Below are 17,773 nucleotides of genomic sequence, written 5' to 3'. Positions count from 1 at the left end.
TGGTTGCTGCAATTTCTGGAGTGAAATTCAGGACAAAGCAATCTCTTTGCAAATACTCAGGCAGCCTCTCTCCTTCAGGGAAGAGATAAAGTGACTAGCATCTGACAACGTGAGCAGTCAGCCGGGGAGGATCAGACAGACAGCTCTGTGACACGGCCCTTACGAAGCCCTTGTAGAAAAGCAATCTTTGAAAATCCATAACATCATCTAACTGTATACCGATTTTTTTTTTCAGTGCTCAGGACTACAGTGAGGGTAAAGCTAATCCTTCAGCATTAAGTCCAAAATAGTGGACTTCTATTTTTGAGACATTTCTGTGCTTTCGTATAAATTCAGAGCTTTGTTTGTTTAACCCTCGTTTTTGCCTGCCTATCAAATGAATACCAGGCCTCAGATTTTAATTTGGACTGTTTCTGGGAGCTAGATTCCCAGATGTGAAATAACCCCCCACTCAAACGGTACGAACATTTTAAAGCTGTTGATTGGCACTGCCAAACCTTTGCAAAAAGATTGAACCAATTTACACTCCCACCAGCAGTGCATAAGAATACATTTAAATGCAAATCCTAAGAAGCAGAGTGTCTCTTTCTTAGGTATTTCACTTAAAAATATATTTTTTAATGCTAAGCAAAAGCTGACCCAGGGTTTTATAAAAGGAAAGTCTGGCATAAAAGTGGAACCTAGTTATAACAGCTTGGGGGCGGGGGAGGGGAGAAGCTTTCAAAGACCCAAGCAGGCCGATAAAAATGTTAAGGCGCCACGGCAAGAAGCAGAACTCCAAAGGGGCCATTAGCAGTTTGGCTTAGGTTGGGATGTTAACCGCCAAGAATGTTGGGCGTGGTCAATGTACCAAATTCTAGTTTATAAAATGCAGAATATTAATACTTCACTTTGTTCTAAAGACGACTTAAGATGTCTAACGCCAGGATCTAGAGTGGTAGTAGTATTTTGTCTGTAAAACGAAGCCTGTGAGAACCACACACACACCGGTTCGTCCCGGCATGGGACAGCAGGCCTGCACAATCAGAGAACACCTCTACCAAGCGGGCACAGTGATGGTAGGGGCTGCAGACCGGGGGGACAGCGGAAACCCAGACTCGGTGGCCAGCCCGCTGCCTCCTCGCATCCAAGGGGCGCAGGGACTTGCGGTCAGGCCAACCCCTCTAAGCACGCCCAGCCCGTCCACGACCCCGAGTCTCCTACGACTTCTATCCCACCGGCTACGCCAGAAGGAGCCCCACCTCGTCCTCAAGTAAGGACGAGCTGGCTACGAGCTGGCCACTTCATCCAGACTTGAGTCCTCCCCTTCTTTCCGGCCCACCTCCGCTTGCCCCCTACTCTCCCGGCCTCGGGCGCTCGGCTCCCCTCGGTTCCGCTCGGCATTCCCCGCCCCCTCGGCGCAGGCAGCCAATCCGCGCGCGGCCCCGCCCCCGAGGCCGTTCCAGCGGGCCGGCCGAGCGCAAGCCGAGCCCGGCTGAGGGCGGCGCCGCGGGCGGGGGCGATGGGGCCTGGCTGCCGGGCGGCGGCAGCGGCGGCGGCGGGGCTCGCCTAGACGCGGGGGCGCGGGGAGGCAAGGGGCGAGCGGGCTCTGCAGCCCGCCCGGGATGGGCCAAGCCCGGCCTGGCGGGGCCGAGCGGGAGCCGAGGACAGCACGCGGGCCGGGCCTGCGGGCCGGGCGGCCGGGGGGCTGAGGTAGAAGTGGGCGCGGAGGAAGGGGCTGGGCGAGGCGGTGGGAGGAGCGGCGAGGGGGCGGAGGCTGAGCGGCGAGAGAGCGGCGCCTGGCCCGAGGCGGCGACGCGGGAGCGGCTGAGGCGGCGGCCGGGACGAGCGCCCTGAGGTGGCGGCCGCGGCCCCATGGGCGGGTGCGTGGGCGCCCAGCACGACTCCTCGGGCAGCCTCAACGAGAACTCGGACGGCACGGGAGGTAGGTGGCGCCAGGGGGCGGCCGCGGCCCCCCATTGTTCGCGGCGGCGGCCACCTGTCCCGACCCCGCGCCCCTTTGTCGTTTCTGCTCTGCATCGGCCCCGCCACGCGCTTCGGGCCCCACGCGGGACCGCGGGCCTAGGCCCGGCTTGCGGGGGACTTTAGCCCGGAGGACAACTCGGCGGCCGGATGGCGGCTCGTGGGGCCGGGGATGGGGACAGCCCCGAGTGCCCCCGACGGGCCCCGCCGCACCCCCCAGCCCTTCCCGCGTCGGCAGAGTTGGCGGGGCTCAGCTTTCCCGAGTTTCGGATGACAGCTGCCCCGGTTGGTTCCAGTTTCTGGAGCTGGGCTGGGGAAGTCTCTTTTAAGTGGCCATGGGCAGTGTTTTAAGGAGGGGGTGGGGGAGACGATCGGCCCGAGGAAAACGTGGCTCTCTGCTGCTGCCAGGGGCGTTAGCCCAATGTGCCGTCGGGGCGCCCTCGTCAAATTCCGATGTGGCTTACGTAAAAGGAAAACGTGCAGGATAAAAAGTACCCCAGTATAAGATGAGTGCTTTGAGTAAAAGTTTTCCAACGCGCCTCGCACTTCTCGGTTATCGTAACCGTGATGAGAGGTCTCTTAATCCCATTCTTCGTAGTTGTAGAGGGATAGGAGGGGGTGAGGTTAACTCTACTTTTAGTGACCCTAAAAGTGCCAAGCCCATTCATTCATTATATAGAATGTGTAGAAGTTCGAACCTTGTAGAAAAGAGCCACCAGGGAATGCCAAAGGTCACTTGATTTGATTCGAACCTTGTATTGGGTGCCTTCAAATTGGGTGCGTATTTTTAAGATGTTTAGTTGCTTGGGAATAGGCAGGGTCGCATCTTTTTACACCTGGAGACCAGGTGCCTGCCCTTGAATCCTGGGCACCCAACTTTTGTACAAGACATTTCCTGTTTTACGTGATGTTTAGCCACGCCACTTCACTAAGCTCTCCGTCACTAAATGTTGGACACTTTATTTGAGAAGTCAGTGGAGATTGTCTTGAAAAACTAGTGCATGGAAATGCTCCTTTGTAGTGCGTTTCATATCACTGCCAATTAACTTGGTGAGATCCTCGGCGACAATAAAGCCCAAGCTTAGAAAGGACTTGATAACGCTGGGCTGAGGGCAGATCACTGATCAGATGGTACCACTTAAGCATGCTAGTCCGTACTAGCACTAGCATTCAGTTTAACTTTCACATATGTTCAAATTATTCCTATAAGATTGACCCAATTTAACCCTTTTGGCAGTGCAACTTAGGATCCACTCACAGTATTAGCATGGGCTTTTAGAAGCCTGAAATCCTAGCTTTAGATAATTACCACCAGCAACCAACAGTTAGATAGCTCTAGTATCAGTTTCTTTCAGCATTTTAAGTTTTCTGAATCATAATCTGCGTTTTTTCTAAAGAGAAGTTTTAAAAGAGGGAGTGCCTCATCTTTTTCTACTGGGGAAAGGACATGGGATAGCCCTGATGTAGCTGGCAGAAGACGGGTCTGTAGGGGATAAAAGAATTCTTTCTGGAATTTAATTTTGGAAGCCTTTGTTCTCCATTACTGTCATGAGAGGTAAGAGCTGACCGGAGCCAGCAACTCAGGAGGCTGGAGTTCAATGATCTTAAGTTCCAGGCCAGTCCTGGCTGCATAGCAAAACCATGTTACCAAAAACAACAAAAAGTTACTGTGCCATGTGATTCAGTTTAACATGTTAACCGTTCTCTTTTTTTGTTATTTGAAAGGGAATGACTTTTTTCCTACGGGTGTTGGCAAAGATCTTAGCTTTTCAAACATCAGCAGTTTTAATCTGGTTATATTGAGTTATAACATTTTTATCAACATGGAGTATAGACTGAAGCCTTCAGGTGTGTTTCATGACAGTTAACACTCATAATGATATGCGAGCACCACCATTTTAGAATGACCCCAGCCTTTCCAAGTCAGCTGGTTCATAATAGATATAATCTAAAATGCTTGTTCCTTTTTCTTCTGGATCCAAGTATTTTTAATGTGAGTATAAAAATACCCCAAAAAGCCTTCTTAGGTAGATTACTTCAGTGAAGGAATTTGGAGAATTTTCATAAAACACAACTCTATGGAGATGGCTTAGTGCTCACACTAAGATTTGTATTACTGTTTGAGTCATTGACGCTATCTGTAGTCCTTTGCGTTTTAACATACTTGGCCTTTTTTTTAAACAAGACAGGTCTACTATAGATTCAAGACTAGCTAATGTACTCTCCAAACTTTCATTTCCTTAAGTCTTCCATGGTTGGGGTATTTTAAAATGGCATATTCTCTATGGTTCTCTTTTTAATGATGACATTGAAACTGGACTTGGTAGTTAGGACCTGTAGACAAGGGGTAAGGCTATATGTGTATTGATTGCACATATACATGGTGGATGGAAAGACAGTTTTTGTTTCTCTTCTTCCACCATGTTGGTCCTGGAGTTGGACTCTGGAGCCTTTATTTTGGTCCCGTTATGATTTTTTTAAATAGATATTTACGGAGAGCATCAATACAATTAATTGAAGACAAGCCAGTGTGCTTATTTTCTTAGTTCATCTCTTTAGTGAGCTCTTCGGTGACACCCAAGAGAACTGGTTCTGGTATCCACAGATTCCTAGGTTCTCAGGAAGCTAGTCAAATGCTGGACATGTGTTGCTTTAATCATTACTTCAGAATGTCTTTGCATCGCTATGGAATTCTTTCAGATACCCATTTATAGCAGCCTTACAGACACCTACTCAGTGAGTAACAATGTCTTTGGAATTTTAAAATCTACCATATTTATCTGGTATTTATTATGTAACAAATCCTGTGCTAAGGGATTGATAGATGTATTGAGCCTACAATTCTTTGAGGTGGGTATCAGCCAACTCTATATTGTAGGTAAAGATTGAAGCCTGGAGAAACTAAATAATGTCCTCCATATCAGAAAGCTTAGCATGGCAGTGAGAATTCTTTATTCAGAGCTAAAATTTAAAAGCTTTCCTTCTTGTTTTATTTAAGAAATTACCATAAAACGTGGTTTTAACCTCTTTTGTTGTTTTTGTTACTGTTATTCAAGACAAGGTCTTTCTGTGTAAGTCTGGCTGTCCTGGATCTGACTCAGACTAGGCTGGCCTCAGACTCAGAGATCGGCCTGCCTCTGCCTCCCGGGTGCTAGGAGCAGTACACAGGGATAACTGTTTTGAGTGCAATTCAGTGTTATCTAACTGTCATCACCATCCACTTTTCTTTTCTTCAGATGATGTGTCTCTCTCTTCTCTCTCTTCTCAGCCTCTGATAACCATTAATGTACCTTTTTTTTTTTTTAATGAGTTTACCTGTTCAGGGTGTTTATAAATGGAATCTCACAATAGTCTTTCCTTTGTGGTTTATTTCACTTAACACAGTCTTTTCTGGGTTCATTTTATAGCAGCTGTCAGCATTTACTCTTTTTATGATTGAATAACATCCTGTTGTACCTGTGTACACGTTTTCCTTCCCTAGCTGTCTGTTGCTTTGTATTTGAGTTGTTTCTACATTTTGGTGCAAATAATGCATTTGTGAACTTGAGTTGCATAGCCATCTATCTTCATTGCTTCTTTAAAGATACCTGGAAGTAGAACTGTTGGGGACTATGACAGTTGTAGTTATCTTTCTGAGGACCTGCCAGATGTTTTTGATAGAACCCATACTGTCTATATTCCTACCTGGAATCTCTGCAACTTCTCCCCTCTTCCCCAGCACTTGTTACTTTCCTTTTCTCAGAGCATCACAACTCTAGAGGTTGTGAAATACTATGTCTTTCAGGTTTGATTTGAATTCCCTGGTGAGTTCTGTTATTTAAAATATAAATATCTGTATACATATATATGTGTATATATGTGTCTATATATGTATGATATACATATATATCATATATGTGTGTATATATGTATGATATACATATATCATATGTGTGTATATATATATATATATATATATAAATAAGTTTTAAGTGTATGTGAATGCCTGCATGCACTTGTGCTTGTTTGTTCGTGCATCTGTGCATGCTCCTGTAGAGGCCAAAGGCATTAGATCCCTCGAGCTAGAATTACAGATGTTTGTGAATCACCTGATATGGGTATTAGGACTCCAGCTTGGGTCCTCTGAAAGAGCAGTCTCTGCTTCTAACCACTGAGCCATCTCTCTAGCACCTTATATTTTGCTTTGAAATTTAAAACACAGGTATTCTTGCACTTGGGAAGTAGGAGCAGGAGAATCAAAATTTTGAAGTCATTTTCAACTATATAGTAAATTCAAGACCAGCCCGGGTTTCAGTGAGAGTTTGCCTAAAAGAGGGATGGGGGGGCGGGGCTAGAGAAATGGCTCAAGAGTTAAGAGCACTGGCACCTCTTCCAGAAGACCTCGGTTCATTTCCCAGCACTCACATGGCAGCTCACGCCTATCTATAACTCCAGTTCCAGGGCTTCTGATATCCTCATAAAGACATACATGCAAGTAGAACACCAATGAACACAAAATAAAAATAAATTCTATATTGAAAAACAAAATGAAGCAAAAGAAAGGGCATGTTCATACACTGGAAGAAAACATCCCAAATGGAGGAAGAGTTGGGAGCCAAGGCTGAAAGGGATTTTATTATTTCTTTCTTTCTTTATTTATTTCGGTTTTTTGAGACAGGTTTTCTCTGTATAGCCCTGGCTGTCTTGGAATGTACTCTAAATGAGGCTGGTCAAGATCTATTTATCTCTGCCTCTCAAGTGCTAGGATTAAAGGTGTGAACCACTCCTGTTGGGTTTAAGACTTTAACAGAAACTCTTAACTTACTGGGAGTTAAAGGTGTGTGTTCCCGACTTTGACACCCTTTTTCCTTTTGGACAGATCCTTCTTATGGAGGGACTTTTAGCTGAATCTTGATTTTCCGGCTGCAGTGCACCGCTTTCACAGCTAGTTCTGATGGCACTTCACTCCACAGCAGGATTTAATGGGAATGATTATTGAGTGCTAATCACTAGTAATAAACTTTTGCATAAATAAGTTGGCTATTTCTCTTGGCTTGAGGCAAAGTGAATTCCTGCTGAAGAAAAAGTTGGGTTGATTTAGGTTAAAGGATACATTAAACTAGATGAACGAGATGAGTTTAGTGATTCATTTTTCTTACCACAGACCATCTGTGTGGTTTATCTTCATTTGGTCGGTGCCACATCTGGTCTTCTTCCTGCCCCCTTACTATCCTTGCCATATTTTTACCTATTGGACAGTGTTAGGCTACCATCAAGTCCTCATAATTGATAGTTCAGGAACAGTAGATTGAAATTTTCTAATGCATTTGTGCTTAAAGGTACATGTGTGTTGGCCAGAAGCAGTCAGCATGTGTTAGTCCTGTATTAGTTACTTGACTTGCAGTAGAATCATGTTATTTATTAATGTGTGGGTGAGTGATGTAGGTGGAGGTCGGAGGACAACTTTGTAGAGTCAGCCCTCTCCTATCTCCATGTGGTTTCTGTGAAATTAACTCAGGTTATTAGGCTTGTATTGTCAGATGGTAAAGTGCCTTTCCCACTAAGCTAATCTTGCTAGCCTAAGGTTTTTTTGTTTTGTTTTTAAACTGTATTGACATTGAGCTGGGAGGTTAAATATTGCTAGGTATAGATTGAGTATTGTAATATAAAATACCATATTTTTGCATTTGTACAATAACATTTTTAAATTCCCACCATAGCTCTCATATTACTTTTGCATTGGTGTGACCTAACTTCAAGGAGAAAGGATTCAAAGGCTTCAGTTCCTGGTTGGCTTGTGGTGCAAGGGAACATCTTTACTAATGAAATGGTGTAAAGGAAGGTGTTTACCTCCTGGCAGATAGGAAGCAGAGAGGAGAGGAGAAAGGGAGAGGTGGCCTGCCTTTTTTCTTTTAGCCCCGTCCCCTGAAGTTTCTACCCTCTCCCAAAATAGCCCAGCCAGCTGGGACCTATATACAGAAGCCTATAGGGGACATTTCATATTCAAACCATAGCAGCTGCTTTCAGAAATGGGATTTCTGTTAAGCTAGACATCTCAGAAAACCAAAGTATTTAACTTCATGAGTTTGGCTTGATGTGGAATATTACTGATAAATAAAGACTTGGCTGAGGTATATTTTTGTTTTGAAGTGCTGGAGATTTAAGCCAGGGCCTTCTGCATATGAAATAAGAATCTTTAGCTCAAGTACAACCCTAGCCTGTGACTGAATGATGATGGAGTGACTGGGACTTTTCTAATTGAGTGTTTACCATCCTAGGAAAATGGTTAGATGATTATGCATTTATCGTAGACTTGACTTGATCTACGTGGGCATACAGCTTTGATTGGCTCATATAGCATCCATGCTTTTGGGCTATGTCTAGTTTACTTAGTCATGATTATACCCTTCACTTGGGGTAGACATTTTATTTCCTAGGGGAGTTTAAATGCTTCTTTCAAAAGCCTATTTCAGACAGGCTCATTGTACACTTCCCAAGCTAGTATCAAACTCTGCAGGCATGTTCCACCATTCCTGGTTTTTCTTGAAACTTTTGAATAAAATAGCAGGCCTCCATTATTCTGACTTTGTGTACTTGAAGCTATCAGTGTAACCAGAGCTACAAGGCCAACTCTGAGATAATCAAATAGCTTATGGTTACTGGAGGAGGCATATATTTAAATAATTAAGGTTTTAAGACTCTCCACAGCAATGAGAATGTTAGGAAAATTCAAAGAATAGCAAGGAGCAGGTTCAGAAAGCTTCAAAACAGAGGTGGTATAAATAAGTTTGCTCATTTCCCCCTCCCCTTCCCCATCTCCTCCCTTACCTCCTTTGTTGGGAGAGCTAGCCCTGGGGCCATGAGAGGTGTGAGCCAGCCCTGTCCCTCTCCTGGGCAAGAGAGCTGTGGAGGGGGCACTGGTGAGTTGACCCTTTCACTTGTGTAGCAACGAGTATGGATATGATGGTCTCCCACCTGCAGTAGTCTGCAGAGCTAGGCACAAGGGCATGAGAGGGAGAGCTCGTCCTGCCCTGTCACTGGCTGTACCACGTAGGCCCTGCACCTCTCCTGGGCAACGAGGTGGAGCTTGCCCTTAGATTGAAGGCACAGTGAGCCATCCCTAATGGTATGAGTGGGAGAGTGGACCCCTGCCTTGACTGGGCAACACAGTGCAGCAGGCAAGTAAAATGTGTGGGCTCAGGGACAGACGGGGGCACACAGTGACATACTACAGCTTGCATAAGATGTTTTCTATGCTTTTTTGTTGTTGTATGTGTGTGTTTTATTTTAGAGGGGAACTTGTAAGGGTGAAGGGCAGATATGAGGTAACAGGAAGGTGAGCAGGACTGGGGTGCATGATGTGAAACTCAAAGAATCAGTAAAAATGATGTGAAACTCAAAGAATCAGTAAAAAGTTTTTTAAAAATCTTATTTTTAAAAAGATAATAATATAATATATATTGATACAATAATTCAAGGTGTTGTGACGCATACCATTGATTCTTATATTCAAGAGGCGGAGGCTGGTGGAATCTCTGAGGGTTTGAGGCCAACCAGAGCTATGTAATGAGACCCTGTCTCAAAAAAGGAGAGTTTTTATTGTTTGCTTGTTAAGGAGGGAGGGTTTCCATGAATGGCAGAATAGTATTCTCTGTGGAGAAAATACTGATCCAGGGAAAGAAGGCTTTTTAGGAGAGTTCAGGGAGGAGGGGAGCTTGTGAGGGGAGAGATAAAATACAAAGTTCTTGTTTTTTGAAACAGGGTCTGTTGCTGAACTTGGAGCTAGCTGATTTGGCTAGCCAGCACGCCCTAGGGATCCTCTCCACCTGTCCAGAGCTGGGATTATAGACATGTGCTATTCCAATGTATTTTCTTACATGGCTTTTGGGTTCTAACTCAGGTTCTCATGCTTGAACATCATGTGTTCTACTAAGTCATCTCTCTGGCCAAATTTTTGCTTGCTGTCTGCTACGTAGATTAGACAAATTATGAATTATATTTCCCTTATGGGGGTATGGGGTTCTTGTTGCCTACACCCAATCTGGTTGTGACTTGATCCTCCTGTCTCTGTCTCCTGACTGTTGGTGCACCATCACATTCAGTTTCATACAAGAATGGGGATCAGACACATGTTCTGCTCTTTGTACGTAGCCAGTAGATCTTATCCTTTATATGATATATCTTTCTTTCTTTCGTTTAACTATTTGAAATTAAGCGAGGCATTACACATTTCCAGTATCCATCTCTAATAAATAAAGTTCCTGTCATGGTACTATAATCATACCTCACCTTGGAACATTATCGCTCCTGTTCTCCAAGATCTAGTCCATAATTAGACTCCCCGATTTCTTTCCAAATACCTTTATATAACGTTTTTTTTTTTCAAAATTGAGATCCTGTTGGTATTTACACATTGCATATGATTTCTCTTCAGTCTTTTTTAAATCTAAAAGTTCTCCCTTTCCTTCTTTGGCACTGACTTTTTTAAAAAAGAGTTTTACAGATGGACCATAGTCTGGGATTATCTGTGACCCTGGGTTTTCATTTTCCTGTGCTCTAGTCTCTGTAGTTTTCCTTAATCTAGAAATTAGGTAGGTCTGATTTTTGATAGAGGATTATTAATCATTAATAACATTAATAACAATAAAACCTGGAAATTAGGTAGATCTAATTTTAACAAGATAATGAGAATGTACCCAGGCTACAGAGGCTTCATACTCTGCCCATTTTCTCTGTTGTCTTCAACATTAGTATAATTTGCATTATTGACCAAGTCTAAACCTTTATTCCTTGTCATCCTCACAACTTCCATTCACTACTTAAACAGGACTGTCCTTAATCCTACCTCTATTTAAAAAATAATCTGTTGTGGTTATTTTTAAATATTATTTCTCTTAGAATATAAGCTATCCTTGACAAAGAATTTAGTTCTCTGTGCCTGAGGATCCAGTACACTGTGTGGCACATTTTGTATAATGGTATTAGAAAGAAAGTAACTAATTCCTTTATCGAACACATTACTTGATTCTGGAAAAGGAGTTTTGTTTAATAGGACTTTACAGTGTAAAGAAGACCCTTGAGAGTGAGTCCACTTACCCCTTCCTCTCATTATGACTTGAGGTGAGTCATTTGACTTCCCAGCTCCTTAGTTTCTAACACGTTGGATAATATCAGTAGATTAAAACAATTTCTTTGGCAATGGAGCTTTCTTTTTATGCTTAGTTGTAACTTTCATGCCAGGCTCAGCATCTAACGTTCTTTTATTCTAGTTTTAAATTCTAGTTGGTAAATTCTTCGTTCACAAGAAAGTAAAAAGAAATGATTTAGTCTCAAAGTTTAAATCACCCTCACTGAGCTGTATTCAGCAGTTGATGCGTATGTGACAGGTCATGCAGCATCTTTTCCCTGAGCACTGTTTATTTTCTTGCAGTGTTGGTACAGACATAAACTGTGCAGATGCCTCTGAGTTTGCAGTGGCATCTGATGGAACTCAGACACTTAAGTACTGTGTTTGTGTGCTCACTTGCACATCCTTACATGTGTGGGTAAATATGCACCATGTTACCAAAAGGCACCACAACCAGCAGCATATTTGCAGAGTTCCCTAAATTTCACATGCACAAATACAAGAGAAGCTTCAGTCTTTAGCAGAAGACATCTCACTTCATGATGGCCTTTATGTTTGAAATTTGACTTTGTGAAGCTTTGTAGTACAATTCTGTTTCCGCACTGAAGAGACAGGCAGGCAGATCTCTTGAGTTTGAGTTTCAGGACAGCCAGGTCTACATAAAAGGATGTCTTTAAAAAAAATTGAAATAGAACATCTTCCAGGCCATGCTGAGGAAGCTGTTTTGTTCCCTTGAGTTCTTTGAAGCCAGTTTTAAAGATAAGATGTTAAGGGAAAAGTCTTCACATAATTCCAGTATCTCTACTCTGAAGTTAGTATGTTAGGTGTTTTATTGTATATTCAGGGTATCTTAGAGTTACTGAAAAGTAGTGGGTCAGTTAAGAGGTTTACTCAAATTTAAAGAAACACCGATACCAAATTGATTTAAATTCTAAAGAGACTGATGTTGAACAAAGGAAAGATGAATGCAGTAAAATTAGCCATGAGTGGCTGTAGTATTTAAGAGTCTTCTTAGATATTCTGGACACTTCTTTATTCCTTTCCATCCCTGCCCTCAGTTCATTTTCCCCAGGACTTTGAATAGACAAGGAACAAGCCTTCAGACAGTCTTTCTCTTTCAGAGCAGCTTTGGCTTCGTAATGCATTTCATAAAGTGCAGTTGCTTCATTATTTATGATATGAATTGGAGTGTAACTTGATGCTGTGAGGCTCACTCTCTACCTCTTCCCTGGCTTCACTTTTCTCCTCTTGACATTCTGGTGGTTTGCATGGGTATGGCTCCCATCCATTCATATGCTTGAATGCTTGTCCTCAGGAGTGGCACTGTCAGGAGGCTGTGGCCTTGCTTGAGGAAGTATGTCACGTGGGGGTGTGTGTGACAGCCAGTGTGACAGCCTCTTCTCCTGTCTTCAGATCAAGATGTAGAACTCGCAGCTCCTTCTCTGGCACATACTGCCATGCATCCCACCACGATGATAGTGGGATAAACCTGAAACTGTAAGCAGCCCTAAGTAAGTGTTTTCCTTTATAAGAGTTGTCTTGGTCGTGTTGACTCTTCACAGCAGCAAAACCCTAAGACAGATGTAAACTATTCTAGTTTTTTCCTATAATCGAGAAAGGTTTGTATTATGCTTAGCCTCAGGAAGTTCATGGAAAGTCCTGATAGATGGGAGGCCTATGGTAGGTGTGCTGTGGCATAGAGAGTGCTTACCCAGCATGCTCTAGACTCTGCAGTTCCCAGCACTGAGGACTGAGGATGGGTAGGAACCAGGATCAGATGAGGGTCCAGAGGTTTTATCTGCTGTTTGTTAAAACCCAGCCATGGCTTCTGAAGAGTGGATAAGTAAATGAAAGGTAGGGATATCAGAGGGGTCATGAGATCTGCAGCTTCCAAGTGAGTGTTGATAGCCTCGAACTCAGAGATGAACCTGCCTCTGCATCAAGAGTGCTGGGTTGAACCATGCCCAGTTTGGTGCTGCTCCCTTTTTAGTTATTTTGGTTTTTGAAACAGGGTCTCACCTTAGCTGGCCTGGAACTCAGAGCAGTCCACCTGCCTGTGCCACTAGCTATGTGCCCATTGTCCTTAAAACATTCATCACACTGGGCAGGTTTAATGGCAGCATTTGGAAGGCAGAAAGATGAAAAATTTAAGGCCAACCTGCTTTATAGAGTTAATTCTAATTCAGCTATGAGTACCTATGAAGACTGACTCAAAACAAACAAAAAGCATTTCTCTGTGATACATTTTTAATTTCTTTTAGCTTTTTAAAAAATTATTTTTTAGCTTTTCAAGACAGTTTCTCTGTAGCCCTGGCTGTCGCAGAACTCATTCTATAGACCAGGCTAACCTTGAATCCTAGAGATTTACCTGCCTCTGCTCCCCAGTGCTGGGATAAAGGCCTATACCACCATGCTAGGCTTTATTTTCACATTTTTTAAATTCCATTTTTTGGAGTTGTGTGGGGTGTGTGAGTGTGTGTAATGTGCCCTGGTGTATTGTATGGGCGTCAGAGGGCAGCTTGATAGAGTCTGTCTTCTCCCTCCATGTGAGTCCTGGGCATTGATCTCAGGTTATCAGGCCTGGCTACAAATGTCTTTACCTCCCTTAGCAAGTTTGCCGTCCTCCCACACAGAGGCACCGAACTAGATTTGGTGGTGGGTGCCTATGATCCTAGTACTCAGGAGTAAAGATGAGGAAGCAGTTCAAGATCATCCTAAGCTATATATCCAGCTTGAGTAGCCTGAGCTACAGGAGACCTTGTTTCAGAAATAAAAGATGTATTTGTTTCCTCTTAGAAGCTATATGAGGTTAGCATTTTGCCCGATTTATCATTTCTCTCAAGTTTGTAGGCTCTAGAATAGTTGCACTGATTATATAGGTAATGTAGTAGGCAAACAGTTGTGACTTAATTATTTGGAAAATGAAAACCTTTCAATTAGCTTTATTTCATTTGGGTTTTGAAAATGTTTTCTTAACTGATTCCTTAGTTACACAAAAGCCCATTATCTTTTAGAGACTCCTCACAGTAATTAAGTCTGGGATAAGTTTGCCCATTTGACTAAGGAAGCGGTGATCTAATTTGCTCGTTAAGGTCTCACTGCTTGCTTGATGTTTTGTTTTATATTATTCTGTCATCCTTAGGAAACCTAGTGATGATTTGACCTGCTTTAGCTATGAACAGAAAGTTAATTATACTTGTAACTCACCTAGTTGAGTGGAACAGTGGAGTCTTGTCAGCTGCCTTTCAGCTAACTCTGCCTATGTTAAATGGAGTAGAAATTCAGCCTTCATATGTACCCTGTGCTGAGTAAATAACGTTATGAAAGCACAGTTTAGTATTCTCAGGCCAGGGGTAGCCCTGGAACCTGAGTACTGCTTGAAATTGGGCCTGGCTGCACACGCCCATAATCTCAGCACTGATAGACTAGAAGCCCAGAGATTAGAGGTTAGACCTGGGATACCTGAGACTCTATCTTATAAAAAAAAATTATCTGAGTGTTTTTATATTCTTACATATATTACAAATTCATATTCCTTACTGCCTCAAAGTCCGGATCTTTGCATGTCCACCCTTCCAGCCCTCAGTTCTATCTTAGGTATGCAACACCAGGCCTGGCCAGCACTTTCCATTTTAAGTCACCTTGTAAATGTTTAAAGAATTATTTTAGGGGGAAATATATACAAATAAACCATATAATATAGCTTAGGATTCATTAATACTCCAGTATAACATACTGTATGAGATATTTAGTAACACATGCCATACTTTGTCCTGTTTTTACTTACTAAGATCTCCTTTGTTGCCTGTGATTTGTCCAGCAGGTGCACATTCAGTACACCCATGGTTTAGAAGTAGTGGGCACCTGCTAAATGCTAGATGAGTGGCTCATACTGTCATCAAAGCAGTGCCTCTTCATTTGCTTTCTAATATGTGAGGGCTATGGATTGATTTCTTTTTTTTAAAAAAAAACACATTCTCTTGATTTTTTTTACAAGAACTCTTTGATGTTAAGAAAAGTTGACATTCAGTTGGTATCTTATAGAGAAGGAAACTGAGACACAGAGAAGTTTTGATCTGAAAAAGGAATAACAACATGAGAAGCTCAAATTGTCATGTAAAAGTACTGTGAGCTATCTGATCTAGCCCCTGGAGCCTCACATAGGCTTCGCTTTTTCATGTTCAAGTCAGTGTTCTCCCTACAAATGGTGAGGATTTAGAGTTGGCTTTTTATTCCTTACAGCAGAAGTGTGATCTTTTTCCTTGGTCATGGTTTACAGTTCAGTTGAAGTTCATAGGATACAGATTTTAACGACTCTTCTGCTTGTACTCAGTAGTGGGCAGTTGTCTTTAAGCTTAGACATTTTGCCCTGATGAGATGGCTCAGCAGGTAAAGACACTTAATGCCAAGCCTGTGATCTGTGTTAAACACATGGTGGATAGAGAGAACTGACTCGCTTAACTTGTTCCCTTGTGGTGTGCCCCCCCTTCAAAAAGATAAATTCATCAATTAATACAATTTTCAAAGTAAAATTTGAACTGAATGAGTGAGTGCCTATGATCACAGTGCCTGGGTGTGGTAGAACAGAAAATTCAGGAGTTTGAGGCCAGGCTTGTTTACATAGTTAAAGGATAACCTGGGCTATATGAGACCCCATTTTTTAAAATTAGTTTTGAAGTGAGAGCTTAAGTTCCTAACTGTTGGATCATATAGAAACCAGGTCTACTTTTCATCTGCTTTATTCAGATATTTTTCTTACCATATCTCCCTTCTGTTATTGCACATGGAATGTTTTCAACTTAAAACTCAGTTGATTTAAGTTTGCCTTGAACTGTTACTTGGGACCCTTTCAGCTTTGATTAATCTGAAGAAAATCTTTCTAAGAATATCTTAAGTCAGTCTTTTCATAGAGCAGTAGAAATTTTAGGAAGAGGTGTTTATCATAGGGACACATTGAAGGAGTTGTCCTGGAAGCCTCTACAGCACCTGACAAGAGCAGGGTCATCCTGCTTACTAGAGTGTCTCACATGGGAGTAGGAGTAGAGGGGTCTCCGGTGATCCTGTGATGTCATACTTGTGTTATATATGGCAGTCACCAATTAGTTTCTGCCTGAAACAATTGCCTGTGAACATTTTATTTTTGTTTTTAAGACAGGGTCTCAAGTATCTCAGGTTGGCCTAGAACTTATGATGGTGCTGAAGGTAATCTTGAACTCCTGATCCTCTGCTCATACCTCCCAAGCAAGGCTTAAAAGCATGTGTCATGGCTGGAGACTACTCTAGGATTATATCTCACCTGATGTTCAATAGAAAGCTTCTGAGTGTGTGGTTATTATTGTTGTACTGCCAGAATTAATACATAGGACAATTGGGCAAACCCTGTGCTGTGAGTCTGTTGTTTTTCCCTCCTCTGTTTTGTAATGATTTTGTATCATGTCTCTAGTAGGTGACTTCCTCAGTGACCCCGAGCAGGTTTTATACACTTAACATTTTTCTAATTTCAAAATGAAAGGTTGGTATGTGCCATTGCATGTAACAGAATGTCACAGTGAAGAGGAACCTGAGAAACTGGCCACTCAGGTCCCTGAATAAACATCAAGTAATGAGGTAAGAAAGCTCTAACATGAGCTCCACGTGGGAAGAGTGGCTCATCTCTTCCTACTGAAATGAAATGGAGCCAGGAGCTGGCTCAGCAGTTAGAGCCTTTGCTGCTCTTGCAGGGAAGCTGGCTTCAGTTCTCAGCACTCACATGGCCGCTCACAGCCACCAGTAACTACAGTTCCAGGGGATCCAGTGCCCTTTGGCCTCCTACAACACTAGAAATGCATGTGGTGCACATATACACATTCAGGCAAGACACTTATATATATAATACAAGTAAGTCTTTAAAAGGTATGTGAAGCTAGACTTCTACTCTGGAGCTGTTGTTAAGGTAGAAAATTGAGTCTTATGTCTGTTTGCTTTCTATATACTGACACTAAAGATCCTGGCAAAAGTTATGCTATAAGGCAAATAACCAAAAAATAACCTTTTCCTATAGTATATGATCTTTTATTGTCTAAGAAATAAATGATAGTGACAATTAGTAATTTATGGTGAAGGTTTAAAGTTGGGAACAAGGATGAATACTAGAAATGTTAGATTTAGGACATTTCACCATTTATCAGTATACAGGATGTCTTAGGGTTTCCATTGCTGTGAAGAGTCACCATGACCAAGGCAACTCTAATAAAAGAAAGTATTTAATTGGGGCTGGGTTACAGATCCTGAGGTTTAATCCATTATCATCATGGCAGGAAGTGTGGCAGCATCAAGGCAGACAGACATGGTGCTGGAAGAGCCAGAGTTTTGCATCTTGTTCTGAAGGCAAACAGGAGACGACTGTCTCACTGGCAGCTAGGAGAAGGGTCTCTAGTGCACAGTGTGGAACCTGAGCCTAGGACCTCAAAACCTGCCTACACGGTAACACACTTCCTAATAATGCCATTTCCTATGAGCCAAGCTTGTTCAAACTACAACACAGGGGAAGATAAATTTTCAGATAAAATACTTAAGGGAGAAAATTAGGATAAAGAGCAAATTCCAGTTTTTACAGAGAGTTCTGGTTTATTAATAAGTAGGAGATATAAAGCATTTTGTAGGTTATTTTTGTAGAAAATCTCAGTGCTATATATTACAGATTTTTAAATTTTATTCCTGTGTGGT

The 17,773-nt window shown here is 42.5% G+C and overlaps 1 protein-coding gene across 1 annotated transcript in view; it reads left to right on the top strand.

Annotated features, from left to right (window-relative positions):
* The first annotated feature begins 1,820 nt into the window (after nt 1-1,820).
* UBTD2 (ubiquitin domain containing 2) overlaps nt 1,821-17,773 on the top strand; it is a 52,482-nt gene continuing 36,529 nt past the window's right edge. Inside the window, exon 1 of the mRNA XM_080942212.1 lies at nt 1,821-1,924. Within this exon, the coding sequence (XP_080798338.1) occupies nt 1,855-1,924 (70 nt within the window). The 5' untranslated portion in view covers nt 1,821-1,854. The remainder of the gene's footprint in view (nt 1,925-17,773) is intronic.

Source organism: Micromys minutus (genome assembly GCF_963924665.1).
Source record: "Micromys minutus genome assembly, chromosome: 31".
In the NCBI taxonomy this organism is placed as follows: Eukaryota; Metazoa; Chordata; class Mammalia; order Rodentia; family Muridae; genus Micromys; species Micromys minutus.
Note: the sequence above shows the minus strand (reverse complement) of the source record. Positions and strands in the feature narration are given on the sequence as shown.